We start from the raw sequence: 21,764 nt of genomic DNA on the forward strand, positions 1-21,764 counted from the left end.
AGTCAAAATAACTAAGGAATTAAATAAATGAGTCATTAATGATTAAAAATCGTTAATAAAGAATTAATTGTTACTAAAAATAAATCAGAAGATTTAAACGCCTTAAAATAAGTCTTGTGCTGCTGGTGTGATGCCTTTATATATAAAGGCATCACACCAGCAGCACAAGACTTATTTTAAGGCGTTTAAATCTTCTGATTTATTTTTAGTATATATATATATATATATATATATATATATATATATATATATATATATATATATATATATAGGTATTTTTATATATTATTAATAATTTTTTTATATTTTTTTATATTAACTTATTCATTTTCAGTTTTATTCATTTTAATGTACTAAAATAAATGATGAACTACATTTGCAGCTTGGATGGAAACATAGCCCCAGAGGCCGAGAGATCTAGAGTGCTGTTGTCAAGAGGATATGTTTGGAGTCTGTGGGTTTTCCCCTTTCATGTCTAATGTGACCTTCGCACCTGGTAACTGAGCTACTCTGCCAGTTGTCCGGTTCCCATTTGGGTCCTGTGACTCAGTAGCCACATTGAGAGTCATTTAATTTTAGGCCATGCAACATTCCAGTACGAAGTGATGTGAGAGGAACAAGAGAGAGCTTGAAATGGGAGGTGGCTCATTATAGATAAAGATATACGGTCTGTTCATAAACTCATGGGTGGGGAGATGTGTTCTTCACAGGGGTGATGGGACAGAAACAGGACAAGGAGCTAGGAAAAGTAGACGTCCCGACCGGTGTCGTTAGTGACTATGAGATCTTAAACCAAAGCGAGGAGGAAGCATATTCCAACAAGCCAGAAGAAATAGACCAGAATTTTGTTCACTTGGACACCTCCATACTAGAGCCTTGTCCTGATCAAGAACCAACAAAACCTAATGACAAAACCACTGAGTCCTCTTTCAACCAGGGAGAAAAAAAGATCAGACATGGTTATGACACGGATGTTTTGCAGAATGGCAGGACACCAAATCCTCAGCTGAGCCTGGCAGGAGGTCCATGTGCCTTAGAATTCAAAACAGTCACAAGCGACGCAACCACCACAGACGTATTTACTGCTGTGGACCAGCAACGACCTGACAAAACAGAAGGAATGACTAACAAAACTCACTTCAAGGATACTCCAAACATGTTAGAAGGTTCCTGTCAAGTGGACTCAGTAGATGATGGTGTGAGCATTGAAAAGAATGAGACACGGACGCTCTCTGACAGACACAACGGGATGACAAAAATGAGTGGTGATGTCAAAATAACGAGGACATTTTCTTTGGAAGCAAACAATGTTGATTTACTTGAAAGCCCGTCATTCCTGGACAAAGATAAACATGAAATGCAAACCCTAAGTAGTGACAAAATTAGGAGATGTTGTGACAAAGTTTGCAAAGAAAGTGCTGGAACTGTTCGACACAAAGAAAGTCCTGATAAGGACAGATTTGAGTATTTGGACAGAGCCGATTCTTTATGGACTACACGTCCATTATTCACCGGGCTCCACTCGAATTCAAGTCGTCCATGGCTTCAGAGTGCCAATAAGCAGGATAGTTTACAGGGAGACAAAAATATCAGTAGAGGTTTGTCAAGAAGAAATGTTTTACAAGAATCCAATGAAGCCTCACAGACACCCAAAGCAACAAACTTCAGAAACAACCAAAGAAACCCAACTTTCCGTCCACCATTGCTGGGAAAAGAAGAGACCGAATGGGGTGAAACTGAAGGTAAGGGCAAAATCTTGCATACTCCCTTTGATAAACCTTGTTTAATAAAATCTAGAGTGACAACATCTGACTCTTTGGACTGTGACACAGTTACTGAACCCCCATATCCAGACACAGATCTAGTCCCATTAAGGATTGAGGAGGACTTTGAACAAAAGGTATTAAGCACATTTTGTCCAGATTTAAGCCAAAGCAGTACTTTGTTTCACAGTGAGAAGCAAAATGATGACAAAGGGGCATTCACTCTCATGGAAAAACACTCAACAGTCATGTCATCTGAGAGTTTAACTGAATCCAGTGCTAAAATCGTCCCTGTTAGCAATGCGCCTCACCCAGCCAAAAAGGGAGTGTGTGGAGCAGAGGCACCATGTGTGAAAAGAGACACTGAATCTGTTTATCAAAAAGCTGTTCGGTCGAGATCCACAAAAAGCAGGGAAGAATGTGATGGTCATCTTAATGGAAGGCATAATTCTTCTTTACTTGAATTACCAGGGGGAAATGGTCAAATTCAGGGCAAAAGAGTCTGTAATCCAAAGATCGACAAGCTGGATGACATGAACACAAACACAGAGGCCAAAGAGAATTCTTCCAGTGCTAAATCTTTAGATCAAATGATCCTAAACCATTTCCATTCCTTTTCTCACTCAGATTTTGATGCAGGTGATGCCAAAGGAGTCGCACAGACAGCTTCTTTACAACAGGAAAAAGAGCCTCTCTATTTCACAGCTGTGATCACGTCACCACTTCAGATTCATACGTTTCCTGATCAGGAGGCGAAGAAGTCATCTGACATCTCTCATTTGTACGTTCCTCATGCTGAAAAACAGAGCATGAACCCTGACATCCTACCCACAGATGCTCTGACAGAGAAAAAGCCCAAAATCAAAGGAGCACCACCACCTGTTCCAAAGAAACCAAAGAATCCCTTTAAGAAAACCGTTGGCCACAAGGAATCTGCTTCTCATTCCACAGAGGAGCCAAGCAAATATTCAGACCTACTGCTCAGAAATATTAAAATGGGCAGAAGGCAAGAAGCACTGCAGTCCGTTGAGGATATTAAAATAAACGCATCATGTCTTGATATGTCACCTTATTATATCGACTCCCCATTTTACATGTCCTTAAAGCCTGAGGCTGCTGATATTTCAAGATATTGTTTAGTCCCGTATGATGAAACTGTTGCACCTGACTGCGATAACTTGATAGAAACTGTCGACAATAAAGAGCTAAAAGAAATGGATATGTCCCAGATGAGACGGTTGTTAAAAAAAAGAGCAAAAATGAAGGGCCCACCACCACCTGTGCCGAAGAAGCCACAAAATCCATTTGCTAAAACAGACACTGAGAAGAACCAAGCAAGCAAAGACTCTGCTCTGGAAAATGTAGAACAGCCTTTGAAATATGGTAGAAGACATGACTCTGAATGCTATATGATGGACATGGAGGATGAAGAAGACTCTAAACCCACCGCAGTACCAACTAGATATCCTTACACCGCCTGTCGAATTCCAAGCAGTGATTCTTCTGCTTCAGAGGAAAACCAACTGTCCAGATACAGGCCTGTCTCTGAACTCATCAGAGACAGCAACAAAATCCAGGAGAAAGTGATACATCACAGCAAGACAAACATAAAGAAAGCCAGGCCAGATGTGACTGTGGGAAGCCAGAGTCTAAAAGTATCGCAGATGAACACAGCCATTGAAGTACAAACATCTTCCCATAAAATGGAAAGAAGATCCTCGCCAAAGTACGGTAAGACAGGTTTTCAAGCTGATTTCTTACAGTATACAATTAAAGAATCTTGAAGAATGAGACACAGTGGGGTTCAGTATGTAAAAATCACAAATATATTAATATACAGTAAGGTTTTACTTAATATCAGAACACTAATGGAGTTAATAATAGTGTTATGACATTACTTAAACATGCTTACCGCAACAATTGACCTCATTCAGTTTGATTATCTTTTTTAAATATGGGTAAGAAATCATAAGATAAGTCATAATTATTTTATGATATTGGCAGCCATATTATTTAAAATAAAATGTTAAAAACAACACTGTTTTATGAAATATAAATGTTAATATTTTCATCTTTATGTGGACATTCAATTTAACACTGTTACTTTTAGCTCGCTCACTTTTATTCACCGATGCTACTTTGGAATAGTATAGCTAGCATATTTAAATTGAAAACCACTATAAAATACAAGCCTATAGCTGTCCTTATATTTTACAAAGGAGGTGCCTCAGATCATAATACCTGGGGTTGTTGATATCACAAAGTTTGAAAGTCCCTACACCACACTAAAATACAAAAATAAAGACTCCATAATTGATTTAAGAGCACATGGCACTTTGTAACATAATCCAACATGACCATGACTTCATCCTTTTTACTCTCCCAGAGTCCTGTAAAATTATCAGCTCCACTGAAGGAAAAGCACAACTTGTTTATATGCAAAAGATGGAAAATCTGCTTGGTATCAAAGTAGTTTTTGCAATGGAGAGATGCTCAGGGGTCTTTCTTTCCATTTATAAAATGACCTTACCAGTTAAACCACAGTGACCTGTCAGTCAGTACGGTACAATTTGTACCATTACTTCTTATTCACACACACACACAACTGATGTCCATGTAGGAGGACATGAAGAGGAGGGGAGGGGAGAGGAGAACAAGGGCGTTTTCTCCCGTTCATTCAGAATAAAGGAGAGGAGGGAAGCTATTGTGGCTAGCCGCAATTCACTGAGACAGTCACCAGCACAACTGAATCTGTGAGAAAATAAATTAATGCATTGAATTTGACGCTGTGAGAGACGTGGTACTGATAAAGGTAAGCGTTTTGCGTTTGGTCATATTGATGCAAGACAGGTCAGTGGTGCAATAGCCTCTACTGGAATGCTAGCTCGATTTTAGCCAGCATCACTGATTTAAAACAAGCTCTGGAAACAGCTAGGACATAACCGGAAAAAAACAACCACTTGCGCTGGTGCATGTGGACTTGCAGGCGTTAAGGGATCATTTAGCGGCATGTGAGACGGAATCTAGCCTTTGATTTTCATGCATAAGGCGAGATAAGCAGAACTAGTTAGATATTAATTGATAGTTGACCATCAGGACCTGTGCCGGGTAGATAGCACACCTCCACTTCAAAGCGGCACGTTGCATTTCGTTAGCGCATGCAAAGAAAAACACGCACGGCTCAAAACAAGCCGCATAACAGATGCTTTTTCTGCTGTTTTCATTCATTTGTTCGGTTAGCGGTTAGCTCGTTTTCTCACACCAGCAGAAGCCTGCCCATCTATCAAGTCATGGATTTTCATTCTCACTTTTGCACTATGTGCCAATATCTTTCTCTCCATCTTTACTCTATATCTTAATTGATCTTTTAGTAGATTATTAGTGATAAGTGGGTTTTTCTTCGCCGGGAAGATGATGATCATCATCATCATCATCAATAACGCAGCTCGGCCATTAGAAAGCAAACACTACACACACACACCGCCATACATCTGACCTATTTCCAAAAGCACATCCATGATTTTATTGTGCTGACTACGTTTTATTCTCACAAGCACAGCTGTTTGGAATCGTTTTTGTTTATTATTAATGTTAGTGTTATTAATGGTGGTAGCTGTTATTTATGAAGACACCGCCATGAATCAGGGCCCTAACAGTCCAACATCTCAACCAATGCTTTAGATAATGCACTTAATATAAAGGCGGCTCAAATATAACCTGTGATTATTAATGTATAATAATGGATATCAATTAGTTTTTCAGTGTATTATACCCTTTATAACACTGGTTAGGAATAAGTACGCTGGCTGTGTCTCAAAATCTAGATAGCATTTTTTTTTTTGGCATTATATTGTTGATGTTTGCATAATTTTTGGGGCATCTTTGGTGTTTGTTGCTTATTAAGAATTCTGCTGTCTTTTTGGCAGAGCATTCCGTTTTGATCTTTTAGGAATTTACTATATGAATTCTTTCTTTCTTTTATCCAGGTTAATAAATAAACAATAAAAATGTAAATCTGTTCAAGAAAGAGAATGTTTACTTTTAAGGCTACATGTGATACATGAAATTTGTGCTAAAATATGTGACCCTGGACCACAAAACCACAAAATATTAGCCAACAATACATTGTATGGGTCAAAATTATTGATTTTTCTTGTATGTCAAAAATCATTAGGATATTAAGTAAAGATCAGGTTCCATCAAGATATATATTTTTTAAATTCTACCATAAATATATCTATATATATATGCGTTGCTAAGAACTTCATTTGGACAACTTTAAAGGCGATTTTCTAAGTATTTTTTATTTTAATTTTTTTAAAATTCAGTTTTCAGATGATGTATATATCTCAATCTCAAAAAATTGACCCTTATGACTTATGTTTTGTGGTCCAGGGTCACATACAGTATGTGCTTCAACAAAAATACTTTTTATAGTATGAACTAATAAAACAAAATAGTTTTTTAATCAAATAAAGGATTTCAAATATAAGTCACATTAATTACTTATTACTGTAATTAATTACTTATTACTTATTTAGTAACTTAAATATTCAGTCATTAGAGAATGGTTTTCTCATATGAAGATTCATGTTTCTGCACAGTGGCTTAATGAAATTTAAAAAACTGCATTCGAACCCACCCCTTGTCTTTTATGGAGAAATGCATACACAGGGTGAAATGGAAAACCGATTCCCAGTGCTCTCTAGCTGACCGCTCATCTTACCCTAATAAGATACACTGTCAATATTAAGTCTGAAAGCAAAAGAAAAACATTGAACATCTGTCATTAAGAATGTATTATACTGCAAAATATAACTGTTGGGTATTTAAATATTAAATAAAGAAAGTGCAAAATCATTACAACCAGCAAGACCACAACATTTCGCTTCTCTTGTGTTTTCAGAAATGATCAGACGAGTGGTACGACAGAGTAAATTCCGTCATGTGTTTGGTCAGGCGGTGAAGAATGACCAGTGCTATGATGATATTAGGGTTTCGCGGGTTACCTGGGACAGTGCCTTTTGTGCAGTAAATCCCAAATTTGTTGCTATTATTGTGGAGGCTAGTGGGGGTGGAGCTTTCCTCGTTCTGCCTCTGCAAAAGGTAAGGCATTTATGCAGTTAGTAATTTGAATAAGCGTAGCTGGTCAGAATTATGCAAGATGAGACATAAATCCATGCTATCTGTTTCCTGTTTGCAGACGGGTCGTATTGACAAGGCCTACCCCACTGTTTGTGGGCACACGGGCCCTGTGCTGGACATCGACTGGTGCCCACACAATGATCACGTCATCGCCAGCGGCTCTGAAGATTGTACAGTAATGGTACGTTCGGCTACATCCTCTAATAAAGATTCTGCTTTGATTGATTATTATAAAAACATTTGCATTTCTTTGCACAGGTGTGGCAGATCCCTGAGAATGGCCTCGCCGAACCTCTTTCTGAGCCAGTCGTGGTGTTAGAGGGTCACTCCAAGAGGGTGGGCATCGTGACGTGGCATCCAACAGCCCGAAATGTTCTGCTAAGTGCAGGTAAGAGATTTCAAAAGCAAATGCACTACATGAAAACCCTAACTTTTATCATCATAAACATGTTTTGTTGCGTGATCAAAAACCAATTTTGTCTTTCGTCCTCTGTCAGGATGCGATAATCTCGTTATCATTTGGAACGTGGCCACAGGAGAAGCTCTGATCAACCTGGAGGACATGCATCCTGATGTGATCTTCAGCGTCTGCTGGAGTCGTAACGGGAGCCTCATTTGCACGGCATGCAAGGACAAGAAAGTGCGCGTTATCGATCCACGCAAGGGAAAGATCATTGCGGTAAGTGCAAACATCTCGTAATTACATTGAAGACTTTTTATATCCACAGTTCTTTGTGTCTCATTGGCATTGATGATCACAGGAGAAGGATAAGGCCCATGAGGGGGCACGGCCCATGAGAGCCATCTTTCTGGCTGACGGAAACATCTTCACCACCGGTTTCAGTCGTATGAGTGAGCGGCAGCTAGCCTTATGGAATCCAGTAAGGCAAAATAAATATATTTTCATGCTTTTGAAAAGTTTTTTACGCACTTTCATTAAATATTATGATGTTCCTCTCTTTAAGAAAAACATGGAGGATCCGATATCAGTGCATGAAATGGACACCAGCAATGGAGTGTTGCTTCCGTTCTATGACCCTGACACTAATGTGGTCTACCTCTGTGGAAAGGTGAGCACGTTTTTATGAGAGTTCAGCAATTTTATATTAATAATTAATGCTGTACATCTTCATTTTTGTGTTTTTTAGCATTTTAATTAAGGTTATGTTTATGTAACAAAATTTGTATAATTTGGGGGCCCCCTAGAAATTGAGAACCACTGGCTTTGCCTCAATAGTGTGATGTCATACTATATATAGTATGTATATTTGAATACAACTGTAATCTTGTTTTTGGTTTAAGGGTGACAGCAGTATCCGTTATTTCGAGATCACAGACGAGGCACCGTATGTGCACTACCTCAACACGTTTTCCAGCAAGGAGCCCCAAAGAGGCATGGGCTACATGCCTAAAAGAGGCCTAGATGTCAACAAGTGTGAGATAGCCAGGTATGCAAGATTTGCACAGGTATTTCTTTTAAGTGTTATTTTTGAAATGAGAAAACCTTTTTCAGCAAGTGTTTGTGGCCTTAGATTCATTCAGATTATTTGAAGTATTTGAGGGGCTAGCATCGTTCTGATTATGGCTCTCAGAAAGGTTGATTTTATTTCTCCAGTAGGGGGAGTCATTAGTCTGTCATTGACTATAAAATCTAACGTGATGGCAATGTAGATTTGGTTTCATGCTGTGCCTCCTAAAGGTCAATGAAACATTATTTGACTACTAATGATCTCTGTAAAGATCATTAATTTTCTGATTTATTTTGTCATAAGGGTGTACTTTCTGTGTTTAATCTTTGCTGGAAATTGATATATCTATAATATTTTTATTATATATATATATATATATATATATATATATATATATATATATATATATATATATATATATATATATATAATTGTTGTCCATTTTATTTATATTATATTCATGTGATGCCAAAGCTGAATTTTCAGTATAATTATTCCAGTCTTCAATGTCACATGATCCTTTAGAAATCATTCTAATATGCTGATTTTGAGCATATATTTACATATAAATGTATACAAAAATGTTGTGCTGCTTATTATTATTATCATAATTTTTTGGGGATCCTTTGATGACTATAAAGTTCAAAAGTACAGCATTTATTTGAAAAAATAAAAGTAAATTGAAAAAGTTAAAACATCGTAAATGTTTTTTAGATTAAGATTTTGCTTATTACCATAACACCAATAACATGTCTGTTGTTTCTCACAGGTTTTATAAACTTCATGAGAGAAAGTGTGAGCCAATTATCATGACCGTTCCTAGAAAGGTACTTTTCACTGTATTTCACTGTACATTAAAACAATGATTGTTAATAGTAATGTTTAGTTGATACGTTTTTATTTGTTTTGTGTTTAGCTTTACGAGCAAAGCTCAAAGTGCAATTTAATTCTCATTAATTGATGAAGAAAAAAGGGAAGGCATTTGGTTTCACTCAACATTAAAGCAGCAGATGTTTTCAGAGAAAACAAACAGCATGAATCCAAAATACTCATTACGGTATTTCCTGTCTCTTCGGTTTTTGGCAGTCGGACCTCTTTCAGGACGACCTCTATCCGGACACAGCAGGTCCAGACCCGGCGCTAGAGGCTGAGGAGTGGTTTGAAGGCAAGAATGGTGAACCGATCCTGATCTCCCTCAAACACGGTTATGTTCCGGGCAAGAACCGCGACCTCAAAGTAGTCAAGAAGAATGTGCTGGATAACAAGGCACCCAAGAAGGTGGAAGAGACAGCAACTCCCCAGAAACCTGCCTCTCCTCAGCTAACCAGAGTAAGGATGATGCTTCATTGACTCTTTCTTATTTTGCCCACTAATAATTGTCACTAAAACACATTTTCCTATTTCTTTATTCTGTTTTGCAGAAGAATGAGGTGAAGTTAGAGGAGCTGCTGCGAGAAGTTAAGTCCATTAGAGATCTGGTCACACTGCAGGACAGGAGAATCACCAAACTGGAAGAGCGAGTGGCTAATGTGGGAATCTAAGACACTGGTGGTGGTCTGAGCCATAGCGTCAGTATAGAGAAAGAGAGATTCAATGGGAGAGGGGGGGCAGTCACTGCCAAAATATCTCAATTTGACTCAATCTCCATGTTTCTCACAAGGACATCTTCAAGCAACATTCCAAGATGGACATTTACTTTTTGTCAAGTCTCCCCCAAGCATTCGCACAGCAGAAGCAAAGTTGTGGCACTGAGTGGTCACTGGTTTTAACTGATGTTTTACATTTTGTTAACAGTTTTCTTACTTCTTTTGTTATTGTAACATTGTTTCCATGAGTTTTCTGGTATTAACCGGTATGTTACAGAGTGATAAATGTATATATACACATCAGTACTTTTTTGTTGTGCTGCCAAATTTGAGGTGGATCTGTCACCTCTCCTTTTATTTCTACTTTTATATGTTTTTCCCAGTTGTAGTGGCTTAATGAAAAACAAGACATCAGCAGAAAAGGCAGAACTGTGTGGATATGATTGTAAAGGCAACTTATCATAGATGATAAGGATGTGTTTTTAGTGAAATGTTCATAACCATTCAAATTCAACATTAAGGAATCATCAGGATTTAATTGGAAATTCAGTCCAAATGATGTCCCTTGTGATGATCATGATGACTGGAGTATTAAAGCATTTCCTCCATTGGCTGCTTTGAGATCATCATCATTGATTATGACGCATCCAACAACAGGGTTTTTCAAAAATATAACACAGTCAATTACTGTATATCCAAAAGCAATAACTTCATGTTGCAGAGTGAATGTGAACGTAAACCTAAACCTATTAGACTTTGGCAAGTATCGTTGAAAATGAATTCCTCATGCATATTCTTCATGAATCAAAAACCTACTGTTGTAACTCGATAGTAATTATGAAATTACTGTTGCACCTCAGGAAATATTCCCTCTGAAGTCAGAAACATTGGATGCTCAATACTTGCCAGTTGCATGAGTTTTTTCCCCACAGAAATAGTAGGAAATTGCCTTTTTTTTTTTTGCTTTCATTATCCATGTTCTCCAGTTTGCCCCCACTTTAGAATTATTCTCATCTTACAGAATATTGGACTGACACATGCTCTGATAAGTGAACTTGGCTTTAAGAGGCAGTGGCTACCTGCGAGCTCTTCTGATGTACATGTACTGTAAATGTATTGGTGCCTCTATTTGTGTTTCTGGTTTTAGACAGACCTCCTCAGTTGACCACTGCTGGAGGACAACATCCATAAAAACGAGCACTTATCTGTGTCCCAAACAGTCTTGTGCATGCATTCCAAACTTCACCTAAAATAAAAAAAGGTTGCCTCTACAATAAACCTTTTCATTCATAATTCTTCATGAAGTCTGCTGTCAGTTTCTGGTTTGTTGGACGATTTACAATGGGGTCATGAGTACTAATATAAAAAGTTGTTACTATATGGTTGGCTTGAAAACTTGATTATGATTAGTTAATCATGTAATTTATTGGTCAGATATTTCCTAATATTCCCCATCATCATCGCCACTCCAACTCGAATCTGTATTTTACGCCCACATCATCCCAAGACCCCTAGTAAAAGACATTTCTCTTTATTTACAGTTATTTCAGAAGCATTTAAAGACATTTATTTGCTATGCCTGTTCACAGCAAGGTTTATTATACTGCAGTAAAGAAAGAATGAAATGAAAAAAGACATAAAACATCCTTCAGCCTCAACTCTCTCAAAAATAGCTTGGGTGATCAGAAAGCAGATGTTTTAACAATCTTGTATGTGCAAGAGACATGCCTCAAAGGACTGGCATGGTGAAAACTAATTCTGCGGAGCCTATGGGAAAGGCTCCTACAGACAAGCCTCAAAATATGTTTTTTGAATATTGAGATGGTACCTTTCAGTCTCATGTATTCAGTTCATTATATTGCTATATTTTGGGTTTGAGACTTGTAGCTGCAGCCATATATATCTCAGGTCTCAACACCCTGTCCATTGTTCCAGCAGTGGCTCAAAGCACGTGTGCCCTCTCTCTCTCCCCCGTGGACCATGTGAACACAGGAAACATAAAGCTCTTCCTCAGGGAACTAATAGCTTGAAGGCCAGAAACAAATCCAAAGTGTTTTACAAGGGACCATCACTGTCTGTACTGTATTTAGATTTAATGTTTAGTGTTAAAGGCACTTTTGTTTTTAGTTTGAAGAAATGGATCTAGAGTTTAAAAAAAACTGTGCTACATCTGGTGGCTTGAAGTTCTCCAGTGCACAGGCAGGGGGGAAATCTGGGCTCTCCCCCAAACAGCCTTAACGAGAACAGTGTGTCTGGAAATGGCCCAGTCTGTCTTTCTGGACGGAGTAGAAGCTGGAGGAGAAGAAGGAGGAGGGGAGAACAGGAGTTTCTTCCCCCCTCACCAATCCAACTGTTCCTCAACGCGCTATCTGTAACAACAGACATCCAGCTCGAGAGAAGGAAACAGCAGACGCTTTCTTCTCCATGTTAGATCCTCTTCACTCGGCATGTTCTAGAATAACAGCACTTGAAAGTAAGTAAAGAACTCTTTCGTTTCGACATCACTTTTGTCTGTTTTCTATTTTAGTAATATTGTTCCTGTCCATGTAATGAGAGACAGATGACTTACCTTACAGGAATGCACAGCTTTAAAAGGTTCATGTCCAGATGTGGCTACCTACGTTTAAAACTGTTCTCTAACAGTTAAAAAGATGAAACAAAAATACATCTAGAATGGACTCTCACGGTTGATTTTGGCCAGATGACCCTTCTTTTTTTTTCTTTTTTTTTTAAGCAATAGAGAATTACATAAAAGCGAGTTCATGTGCAAAGACAGAACTTTGTGATGTTTGGAAATTCTTTGAAGCCAGCCTAAAAACACTTAATGCTGCATGTGTGTGTGTGTGTGTGTGAGGCGCCACATGAGCTTGATACTATTTCCATTGTACACCAAATGCCCAGTGATGATTATGGTTGTCAGCTTGAGCACAGATGGCACAGAGTGGAGAGACCCCAGATGAAATATCTTTGCTTAAAGAAACAAACCATCATAATTTATGCTGGTTCACCAGCTGTCTTTTGTAAAACTATACTATATTTATCTGAACCCTTTTTTTTTTTTACACTTTTGTCACACTTTACAGTAATATTCACTTTGTTTGTCTGTTTATATAACGTTTTATACATTTATCTAAAACAATTTAACATTAAATATTTTTATAATAATTTCTACATTTACTTATACAACATTTTATGTAATATGCATTAACACATTTTGATAATCAGTATAAATCATTAATAATTAATAATAAATTGTTTTTTTATTTTTATTTCATTATAGGAAAATTTACTAATGGTAATGAACTGAACCTCATTATAAAGTTTTTCCATTTTTTTCCTTTATCAAAAGTAATTTTATGTTACAGTAAACTGGAACTTGTTGAGTTGAGTATGTTTATATTCAGCTTGTTTTGATGCTACAGAAACTGAAACTTTAATGCTCATGAAACCTCAAGAATGAGTGCACATGTTCAGCTGCAGTTGCTCAGAACATAATGCATCTGGTTCAGAATCCAGTGAGGTTTCCATGTGGTGCTTTGAATTTTGATTGCACCACGGAAAGACATAAGACAACTGCAGTGAGTTTCATGAAGTAAGAACATAGCAAAGTCTAAGTTTAAGTTGCTGGGTCCAAGTCAATAACAAGTTATAAAAATGTATGCTATTTCTAAATGTTCACCAATTTTTAAATGTTTATATATATATATATTTTTTTTTTTTTTTTTTTTTCATTATACAAACTCAAAATATTCTTAATGTTATTATTTTATTCGAGATAACTTTGAAAAAACATTCTATTAGTGTTAAGAACATAACCTCAAGAAACTTGCCAGAACATTAGCCAAAGTTCTAAGAAAATTCCCAGTTAGCTTAACTGTTAAAAACTGGTTAAAAACATGTAAAGTCAAGTAATTCAAATACCTTGCAATTGTACTTTTAGTATACTAAAGTGGTACACTTAAAGTCTGCTAAATTGGAACTATCTAATTTTAAATTTTAGGCTTAATGCACATTAATTGTAAGAAAGTATTGCTGAAGTTCAACTGAAGGTATATACTGACTGAAGTATATTTGATTGTGTGAAGTGGAGCTATTGCTAGTATGCTTCAGGTACACTTTAAATATATTGCAATTGAAGACCAATATTATTCAAAGATCATACAGTGCTCATTAATAGTGACATTCAAACACATTTTAGGCTTAATATTGAGAAATGTGCACAAGTAGTAGTCCAAATAAAATGTAATTATCATTTTTGTATCAGTAAGTCTTGAGCAATATGTCATTTATTAGATTTGTATTATACTTATGGAAATAAATGTATTTTAAATATTATTATTTATTTTTTTACTATGGGTGTTATCATACTCAATTACTGCTTAGCCACAAGAGAGAAGGTTACAGACAGACATAGACAAAGGAGATGACAGAGGAAATAATGCAAGAAATGCTATGAGTAAAACGTTATACAGATGTCCACCAAGAATTACTTACTTGGCAGTATCCTCCAGTCTTATGTGGACTTCTACCAAGCTTTACAAGTCAGCCAGTCAGAGTAAGCTACTACTTCATGTACAATTCCATCTTTATGACACACATTCATACTACTTCAAATCTATTAACATGTTTTTATTAACATGTTCATGTTCTTTTTTTTGTGTCTACTTACTCACATAATTCTGATCTAAGGGCTTTTTATGTGATTTTTTTTTTCATCACAATGGATTCTTATTTTATTAACTCACTAATTAAATGTTTTTTGTTTTCATATTGTCAGGAGATGGACCCATGTTTTTATACACAATTTTTGTTTTTGTTTTCTGAATAAATGTTAAAATAGTATTCAATAAGTATCCTGTCATCCATGTGTGTACACATTTTCAGATCAAACTAGATAAATTTATGTTTTGGCCCTCCTGTAAAGTTAGTGAAATGTCACTTACGCCTTTCTGGTTCTAACCCCTCGATATGTGTTCTGTGTATATTTATTATGTATACATACACATACAGTATATATTTTGAAAATATTTGCTTTCATATAGATTTATATTCTTATATTTTATATTATATATAAATATATTTAATACATAAACATTACATATTTTTCTTAAAGATATACATGCATGCATTTGTATTTAAATATACACATAGTACACATATATTATGTAAATGAAAACTTATTTTGGATGGTTTGATAGTACTATTTTTCTACCCCCCTCAGGTATTCAGTCACAGGATGGACCACTCAGCTCTCCACCACCTCATTGGCCTCTCCATTATTCTGCTAACCAGGCTCCCCACTTATGCCACCCCATTCATTTTGAATGACTCTTTGGAGGGCAGTGGACAATTGGACTCTGGGAGCACAGACCTGACCCCCATACCCACCATTTCCTTCAATGAATCAGTGAAGTCCACCTCCATAGATGGAGAAAAGCATAGCAAATCATTCTTGGATCAGCTGGTGGAATTCTTACAAGAGAACCACCTTCCCATAATCGTCATTACCACATTACTTTTTCTTATCATCACCATCCTCTGCTCAGCTGCCATCTTGAGTCGCCGACGTAAAGTCAGCACCTACTATCCTTGCGCTTTCCCTCCCAAGATGTACGTGGACGAGCAAGACAAGACCGGAGGAGCACGCTTCTTCAGCGAAGTCCCAGAGAAAGCCAACACCAGCTCCAGTGAGGAGCCAGTGAATTCAGCCAGGAAGCTCCAAGAGGACATCATGCTGGCCACCAAGAACCTCCGAACGCCAATCAAGACCCCATGGAAAGAGAAGAATGAAGTGGTGGAAGACCAAAAACATGCCGAAGATGAGTGCGATAAGAGTCAAGAGGAGAGCCGTGGCTCACTAGAGGACAAGACCACTAATCAGTCAGCTGTTAAGGATACTGTGGAAAAGAGCTGCCCCAGCAGGTCCCAGGACAGTATCACCACTTGTGACATGGAAAAGACTGACCCCTTGGACTCCGGGCCCCCTGAAGAGAGCAAACATTCATCTGGGCCAGAGAAATCTGAGATCCAAGAGGACACGAACAAACAGGATGTTGCTACTTCAGGCTCACCATTTATCAGTGAAGAGAAAACCGCATTTTAGCTTGGACATTTTTAAAGCCTTAAAGGAAAAACTTAGATGTGAATACAGACCAAAGTGTATTTCTTGCACACGTTGTAAAACTAAAACAAATTTGTATGAAGTTTCATTGAGATATAAAAGACATGGCTTTAATATTGTTTGTAACGTGTCGATTTTCCAAATATATATGTAATAATCTGTTACTTAAGAGTAAATGATATGAACGGACGCCTACTGGGCAAGACATAAAAACTGCTTTTTAAATGATGGTTGTCATGAATTTCTTTTCATTTGACATGACTCTTTAACCCCAAATCAGAAATGATCTTTATTCTTGTTTGCTTTACTCTTTATTATTAGCGATGACATCCATAAAGACTGGAAAGGTTAGGGTCGGGGGAAGTAGATTGCGTGCACTATAAACACACGCATCCACAAAATAAAACAGACACACTCACTACTCCAATTAAGGAGACAAGTCTAAGTGTAGAAAAGCTTTGCTGTGAGTCAGCTTATTGTTTACACATTCTGGCTCAAAGTATTTCCTTTCAAGGTCGAGAGGTATTCATCCACAAGTCCCATGCCACCTTTCAAACGGTTTAGATGAAGATCAGTAAGTCGCAACACTTACTTTATGAAGAACACAATATTCTTAATAAACTTAAACTACAAGATTTGACCACATTTTATACTTCATTATTTGTGTTCAAGACAATCTGCCATCTAGAATTTCTAAAAAAAGAAAAAAAAGGCTGGCCATTTTGTTAACTCCACTTATAGTTTGCTTCAGATCTGTTGGTATGTCACCTTTAACATCACAGTTACTGAAACAAACCTCAAATTGAGATGTATGATCACATTTTCAAATGAAAATCATATACTAGCCATGCTGAAACCAGGTACAATGCAAAATCAGTTCATCACTGTAAAGTAGCATCATGTTTATAGATTCCACGGGTATGCAATATTAATTCCAGTTCCCACATGACTGAGGTTTACACATGCTTTATTTGAAGTATTCATGTTTGAAAAGCCATCAAATGAAAGCCCAGCAGCATAAATCACCATCATAATCACATCTTCATTCTTTCAAGCTAAAATAATAGAATAAGATAATTTGTGCGCGTGTTCAGCTAGCAAGTGAAACCAGTAACACTCTTTTTCATTACATCAACAGATCTAAACAAATATGACAGACTGTAACATCGATGGTCAGTACTTTTACATTGTGCGTTTAAAAGACTGGCTACAGTGCAAGAGCTGGAGAGCTTTGGTCTAAACATTTTAAATGGGAGGATAAAGAGCATTGATTCTCAACTAGTTTTGTTTCAAGACCCCGATTTTATATTGGATATCAAATGGTTTTCCAACCTCTAACGCTGAGATTCATTACAATTACCGTGAAGTGTGCAGGCTCGACAGTATGCAAATTGCAAAATCAATAACATTGCACAGTGGAAGAAAATAATTGCATTCTATTTCAAGACAATAAGACTGTTTTTTTTCCTTATTCTAACTTTGCATGCTTATATGGTTAGCTGGATTTTAATACTTTTCATTTCCCTGCTCCCCACATCCTAATCAGAAAAGACCTGAAAACCCTTTGGTCATGAAGCACCAGTTGAGAACCACTGATTTAGAGGATCAAGTGCGCCTCCTAGTTGAGGGCCATGGCGGTCTTCTCATCCGGTTCAACTTCCTGTTTCAGACCGTAGTCTGCCAAAGCTGCTTTAATGGCATCCTCAGCCAGCACTGCAAAGCACAGAGAACAAGGTCAGTTACAGAACAGGAACATCATAAGTTACATTTTTATTATGCATATAAATGTTACTTTCATCAACCGGAGCAGCAAATATAATGCAAGTAAATATTACACAAACACAGATAAATCAAATTATAAAGACACTTACTTGAGCAGTGCAGTTTGACTGGTGGAAGGCTAAGCTCCTTAGCAATCTCAGTGTTTTTTATCTTGAGGGCTTCATCAATCTGTACATTGAGAATTTTAAGGTTGAATAGTTAAAATCAAACTTTGTCACATTGCAGAAAAAAAATAATAATAAAACTGAGGACAAACATCTGCACCAAAGCCTTAGAACAAGCAAAAGTGACCATTTTTGCTTACAGATTTGCCTTTCACCCACTCAGTGGCTAAGGAACTTGAAGCAATAGCAGAGCCACAGCCAAAGGTCTTAAACTTGGCATCTACAATCTTCCCAGCCTCATCCACCTCGATCTAAGTGTAAAAAACAAGCATACACTTCGGTTCATCAAATATATGAGAACTGCGTCAAGAGTGGTGATAGCTTCCATCTTCAGCACTGTTACTCAAACACAGATTGTGGCTAGAATGAATATACTACAAACAAAAACTCTGCATTTATCATTTGCTATACAGTATAGAGATCAAATGATTGTTCAATTTTTTTTAGATAAAGAGTTTATATGAAAAAATACAATACAGCTATGAAGAAATTTCAAAATTTAAACAGAATTAGTCTGGTGATCATTATTGTTTTAGGGGTTAACCGATTGGTGTTTTTATAATTTACTGAATTACTAAGGTATAAATTACATACTGTTTGTAGGTTATTATATTTTGGGGTCCACAGTAAAATACTAACCAGGGACAAGTGCTACAAATATTATATTCTGTAATGTCCCTGTCAAATAAACAAACAGAATAATCTAAAATATGCCGACTAATCTTGTGTAAGCACTCAACCCGTCATCATAGAAAGGCGCAATAAAGGTCTATTTTGTCTTTTTGCTTGTCACAAAAGGATACATGCTTGTCATCAGATACAGTACCTGAGCTATAAAATGACAGTTAAAAAAACTACAGTAGTGAACATACTGCACCCATTCGGAAAAAAATGACTACTTAGGAAGAACAGTCAAGCAGTCATTAAACCTATTGTTATGTAAGAGAGGATTACCTGCAGTTTCATCACATCTCCACAAGCAGGGGCACCAACCAACCCTGTGCCCACATTCTTGGCATTTTTATCCAATGACCCCACATTTCTTGGGTTCTCATAGTGATCCACAACCTTTAAAATAAAAACAAGGTTGAAGGGAGGGGCCAGTTGAGTTATTTGGCTCACAAAGTAAGGATCATGTGTCAGTTCATTTTATTGTTATATAAGACAAATGAACGACTATGCTGGGCTCCAATCGCCCTCATTTTGACCTAGTTAGATGTGTATTCAACTTGCCATAATACAAATGACTAAAAATGTACATTTCAAAATGTTGTCTAATATATAAAACATGGACTCATACAAAGACAATTTATTTAATTCTTAATTCTTCAGCTTGTCCTGAATGTGATCTCAAAAGATATAAACTTGAATTAAATATGAATGAGAACTAAAAAAAATGCTGTGTCACATGTTAGTAGTATTAGTATATGGAGCCAGAAGAGTCTCAATAAAGATAAATGCACACACTACAGTCACATATGCACACATAGGATTCATACATGCACACACATAATTCATAAATACACACACAGGATACACAAATGCACACAAAATTCACAAATGCACACACAAAATTTAAAAAGCACAGAAGATTCACAAATGCATACAAAATTCAGAAATGCACACAAAATTCAGAAATACACACACAATTTATAAATGCAAACAACATTTACAAATGCACTCAAGATTCACAAATGCACAGGACAAGATTCAGAAATGTATTTCTGATGCACACACACATATATCTTGATTTACAAACTGCTTGCGGTCTGTGAACTTCACTGCATTTGTGTGTGAATTTTGAGACTCCCTTGACTCGGCTCGACACACAAATGCCTTTTTTTAAACAGGGAATGATCTGCAACCAATCAGATATCTCCCTTGTTTTAGCCAATCACAAGAATGCACCCCACGTGGGGGATTGTTTACTTATAAGCCAATCAGCGAACGACTCACTTTCCTCACGCAGCGAACGACTCACTTTCCTCAGCGAACGACTCACTTACCTCACACAGCCGGCGACTCACTTTGCGCAGCCAGCGACCCACTTTGCGCAGCGAACGACTCACTTTCCTCACCCAGCGAGCGACTCACTTTCCTCACGAGTCACGCAGCGAACGATTCACTTTCCTCACGAGTCACGCAGCGAACGACTCACTTTCCTCACCCAGCGAGCGACTCACTTTCCTCAGCCAACGATTCACTTTCCTCACGAGTCACGCAGCGAACGACTCACTTCCCTCAGCGAACGATTCACTTTCCTCAAGCAGCGAAGTTGAGCGAACGATTCACTTTCCTCACGCAGCGATCAACTCACTTTCCTAAGCGAACGACAGCCGGAGACCCACTTTTCGCAGCCAGAGAGACACTTTCCCCTCGCAGCGGACCACTGACTCTCTCTTCATGTAGGGACTGAATATTGTAATTAAAGTGACTTCTATATTGCATCCAAAAGAATATTTAGATATATTTAAATATTCAAAAAGGTTTAAACATTTTTTTTTTTTTTTTTACTTTCATTAAAATATTTCAATAAAATGAAATAATTGCCTATTGCAAATTTATGAATCCATGGTTAACTTTTTTTCTGCAGTCACTGGGCTATATGTATTGAGACATTTTTAAATTTATATTTAGTAAAAAATAATAAAAAATAAACCTGAATTGTAATCTAAACATCTGTATTTTCATACAATTTAATACAATTGCTGTGTGAACACGTTCATGTGATTGGCTTATAAGTAAACAATCCCCCCACATGGGGTGCATTCTTGTGATTGGCTCAAACAAGGGAGATATCTGATTGGTTGCTGATCATTCCCTGTTTAAAAAAAAGCATTTGTGTGTCGAGCCAAGTCAGGGGAGTCTCAAAATTCACACACAAATGCAGTGAAGTTCACAGACCGCAAGCAGTTTGTGAATCAAGATATATGTGTGTGTGCATCAGAAATACATTTCTGAATCTTGTCCTGTGCATTTGTGAATCTTGTCCTGTGCATTTGTGAATCTTGAGTGCATTTGTAAATGTTGTTTGCATTTCTGAATTGTGTGTCTATTTCTGATTTTTGTGTGCATTTCTGAATTTTGTATGCATTTGTGAATCTTCTGTGCTTTTTAAATTTTGTGTGTGCATTTGTGAATTTTGTGTGCATTTGTGCATCTTGTGTGTGTATTTATGAATCATGTGTGTGCATCTATGAATCCTGTGTGTGCATATGTGAATGTAGTGTGTGCATTTATCTTTATTGAGACTCTTCTGGCTCCATATTAGTACAGTGCAATGTCATTATGCATCACGAGATGGCAAAACATGCAGGAAACCACCTCAAATTAATAAGGTCAAAGCAAAAACCTTTACTAGCAAATTGCACGAGTCATTCTAGCTTACCTTTTTGTGATACCCACATTGCATCCTCAATTGAGGAGCTGAAAGTGTTTTGAGAATTGCCGGTGACGCGCATTTCTTCGCAAGCGAAGACGCCATGATATCTGAAATGACGCACTTGAAAACTCAAATAGCGGATTTATACGCCGATTAGTCTCGCAGATTTCATCGACCATCGCGAGATGTGAGACAAGTGAAGAGCAAATTTGATGTACAAATTAGTTTTATACCTTTATTATTTATCTATACTTTATATACATTTGTTGTTATTATTATTGTATATCCTACGTATATTGTTGAAAATTATAAGTTGAACAGTTGATACTTTTTTCATTTAAAAAAAGCATTA

The 21,764-nt window shown here is 37.1% G+C and overlaps 3 protein-coding genes across 6 annotated transcripts; 2 read left to right on the forward strand and 1 right to left on the reverse strand.

The window, feature by feature from the left end:
* Positions 1-646: 646 nt before the first annotated feature.
* LOC127957364 (coronin-1C-A-like) lies at positions 647-11,261 on the forward strand. 4 transcript variants are annotated; one of them, XM_052555860.1, is made up of 12 exons: positions 648-1,742; positions 1,833-3,494; positions 6,670-6,869; positions 6,967-7,089; positions 7,167-7,296; positions 7,406-7,587; positions 7,670-7,789; positions 7,874-7,978; positions 8,211-8,356; positions 9,147-9,204; positions 9,464-9,706; positions 9,799-11,261. In XM_052555860.1, the coding sequence occupies exons 1-12, from the start codon at positions 716-718 to the stop codon at positions 9,916-9,918; spliced, it is 4,116 nt and encodes a 1,371-aa protein (XP_052411820.1). In that variant the 5' UTR covers positions 648-715; the 3' UTR covers positions 9,919-11,261. The 4 variants fall into 4 exon arrangements, with proteins under 4 accessions (XP_052411819.1, XP_052411820.1, XP_052411821.1 ...); XM_052555861.1 differs by having other exon boundaries at positions 655-1,742; positions 2,391-3,494; XM_052555859.1 differs by having other exon boundaries at positions 647-3,494.
* Positions 11,262-12,169: 908 nt separating this feature from the next.
* On the forward strand, positions 12,170-16,309 carry tmem119b (transmembrane protein 119b). Its single transcript, XM_052555909.1, has 2 exons — positions 12,170-12,436; positions 15,185-16,309. Exon 2 carries the CDS (start codon positions 15,200-15,202, stop codon positions 16,064-16,066), a length of 867 nt encoding a protein of 288 aa, XP_052411869.1. The 5' UTR covers positions 12,170-12,436; positions 15,185-15,199; the 3' UTR covers positions 16,067-16,309.
* Positions 16,310-17,034: 725 nt separating this feature from the next.
* On the reverse strand, positions 17,035-21,570 carry LOC127957396 (iron-sulfur cluster assembly scaffold protein IscU). Its single transcript, XM_052555919.1, has 5 exons — positions 21,419-21,570; positions 18,985-19,098; positions 18,171-18,281; positions 17,956-18,034; positions 17,035-17,797 (listed from the first exon to the last, which is right to left on the reverse strand). The coding sequence occupies exons 1-5, from the start codon at positions 21,512-21,514 to the stop codon at positions 17,703-17,705; spliced, it is 495 nt and encodes a 164-aa protein (XP_052411879.1). The 5' UTR covers positions 21,515-21,570; the 3' UTR covers positions 17,035-17,702.
* Positions 21,571-21,764: the final 194 nt, after the last annotated feature.

The sequence above is a fragment of the Carassius gibelio genome, chromosome B5 (assembly GCF_023724105.1).
Source record: "Carassius gibelio isolate Cgi1373 ecotype wild population from Czech Republic chromosome B5, carGib1.2-hapl.c, whole genome shotgun sequence".
NCBI classification, from domain to species: domain Eukaryota; kingdom Metazoa; phylum Chordata; class Actinopteri; order Cypriniformes; family Cyprinidae; genus Carassius; species Carassius gibelio.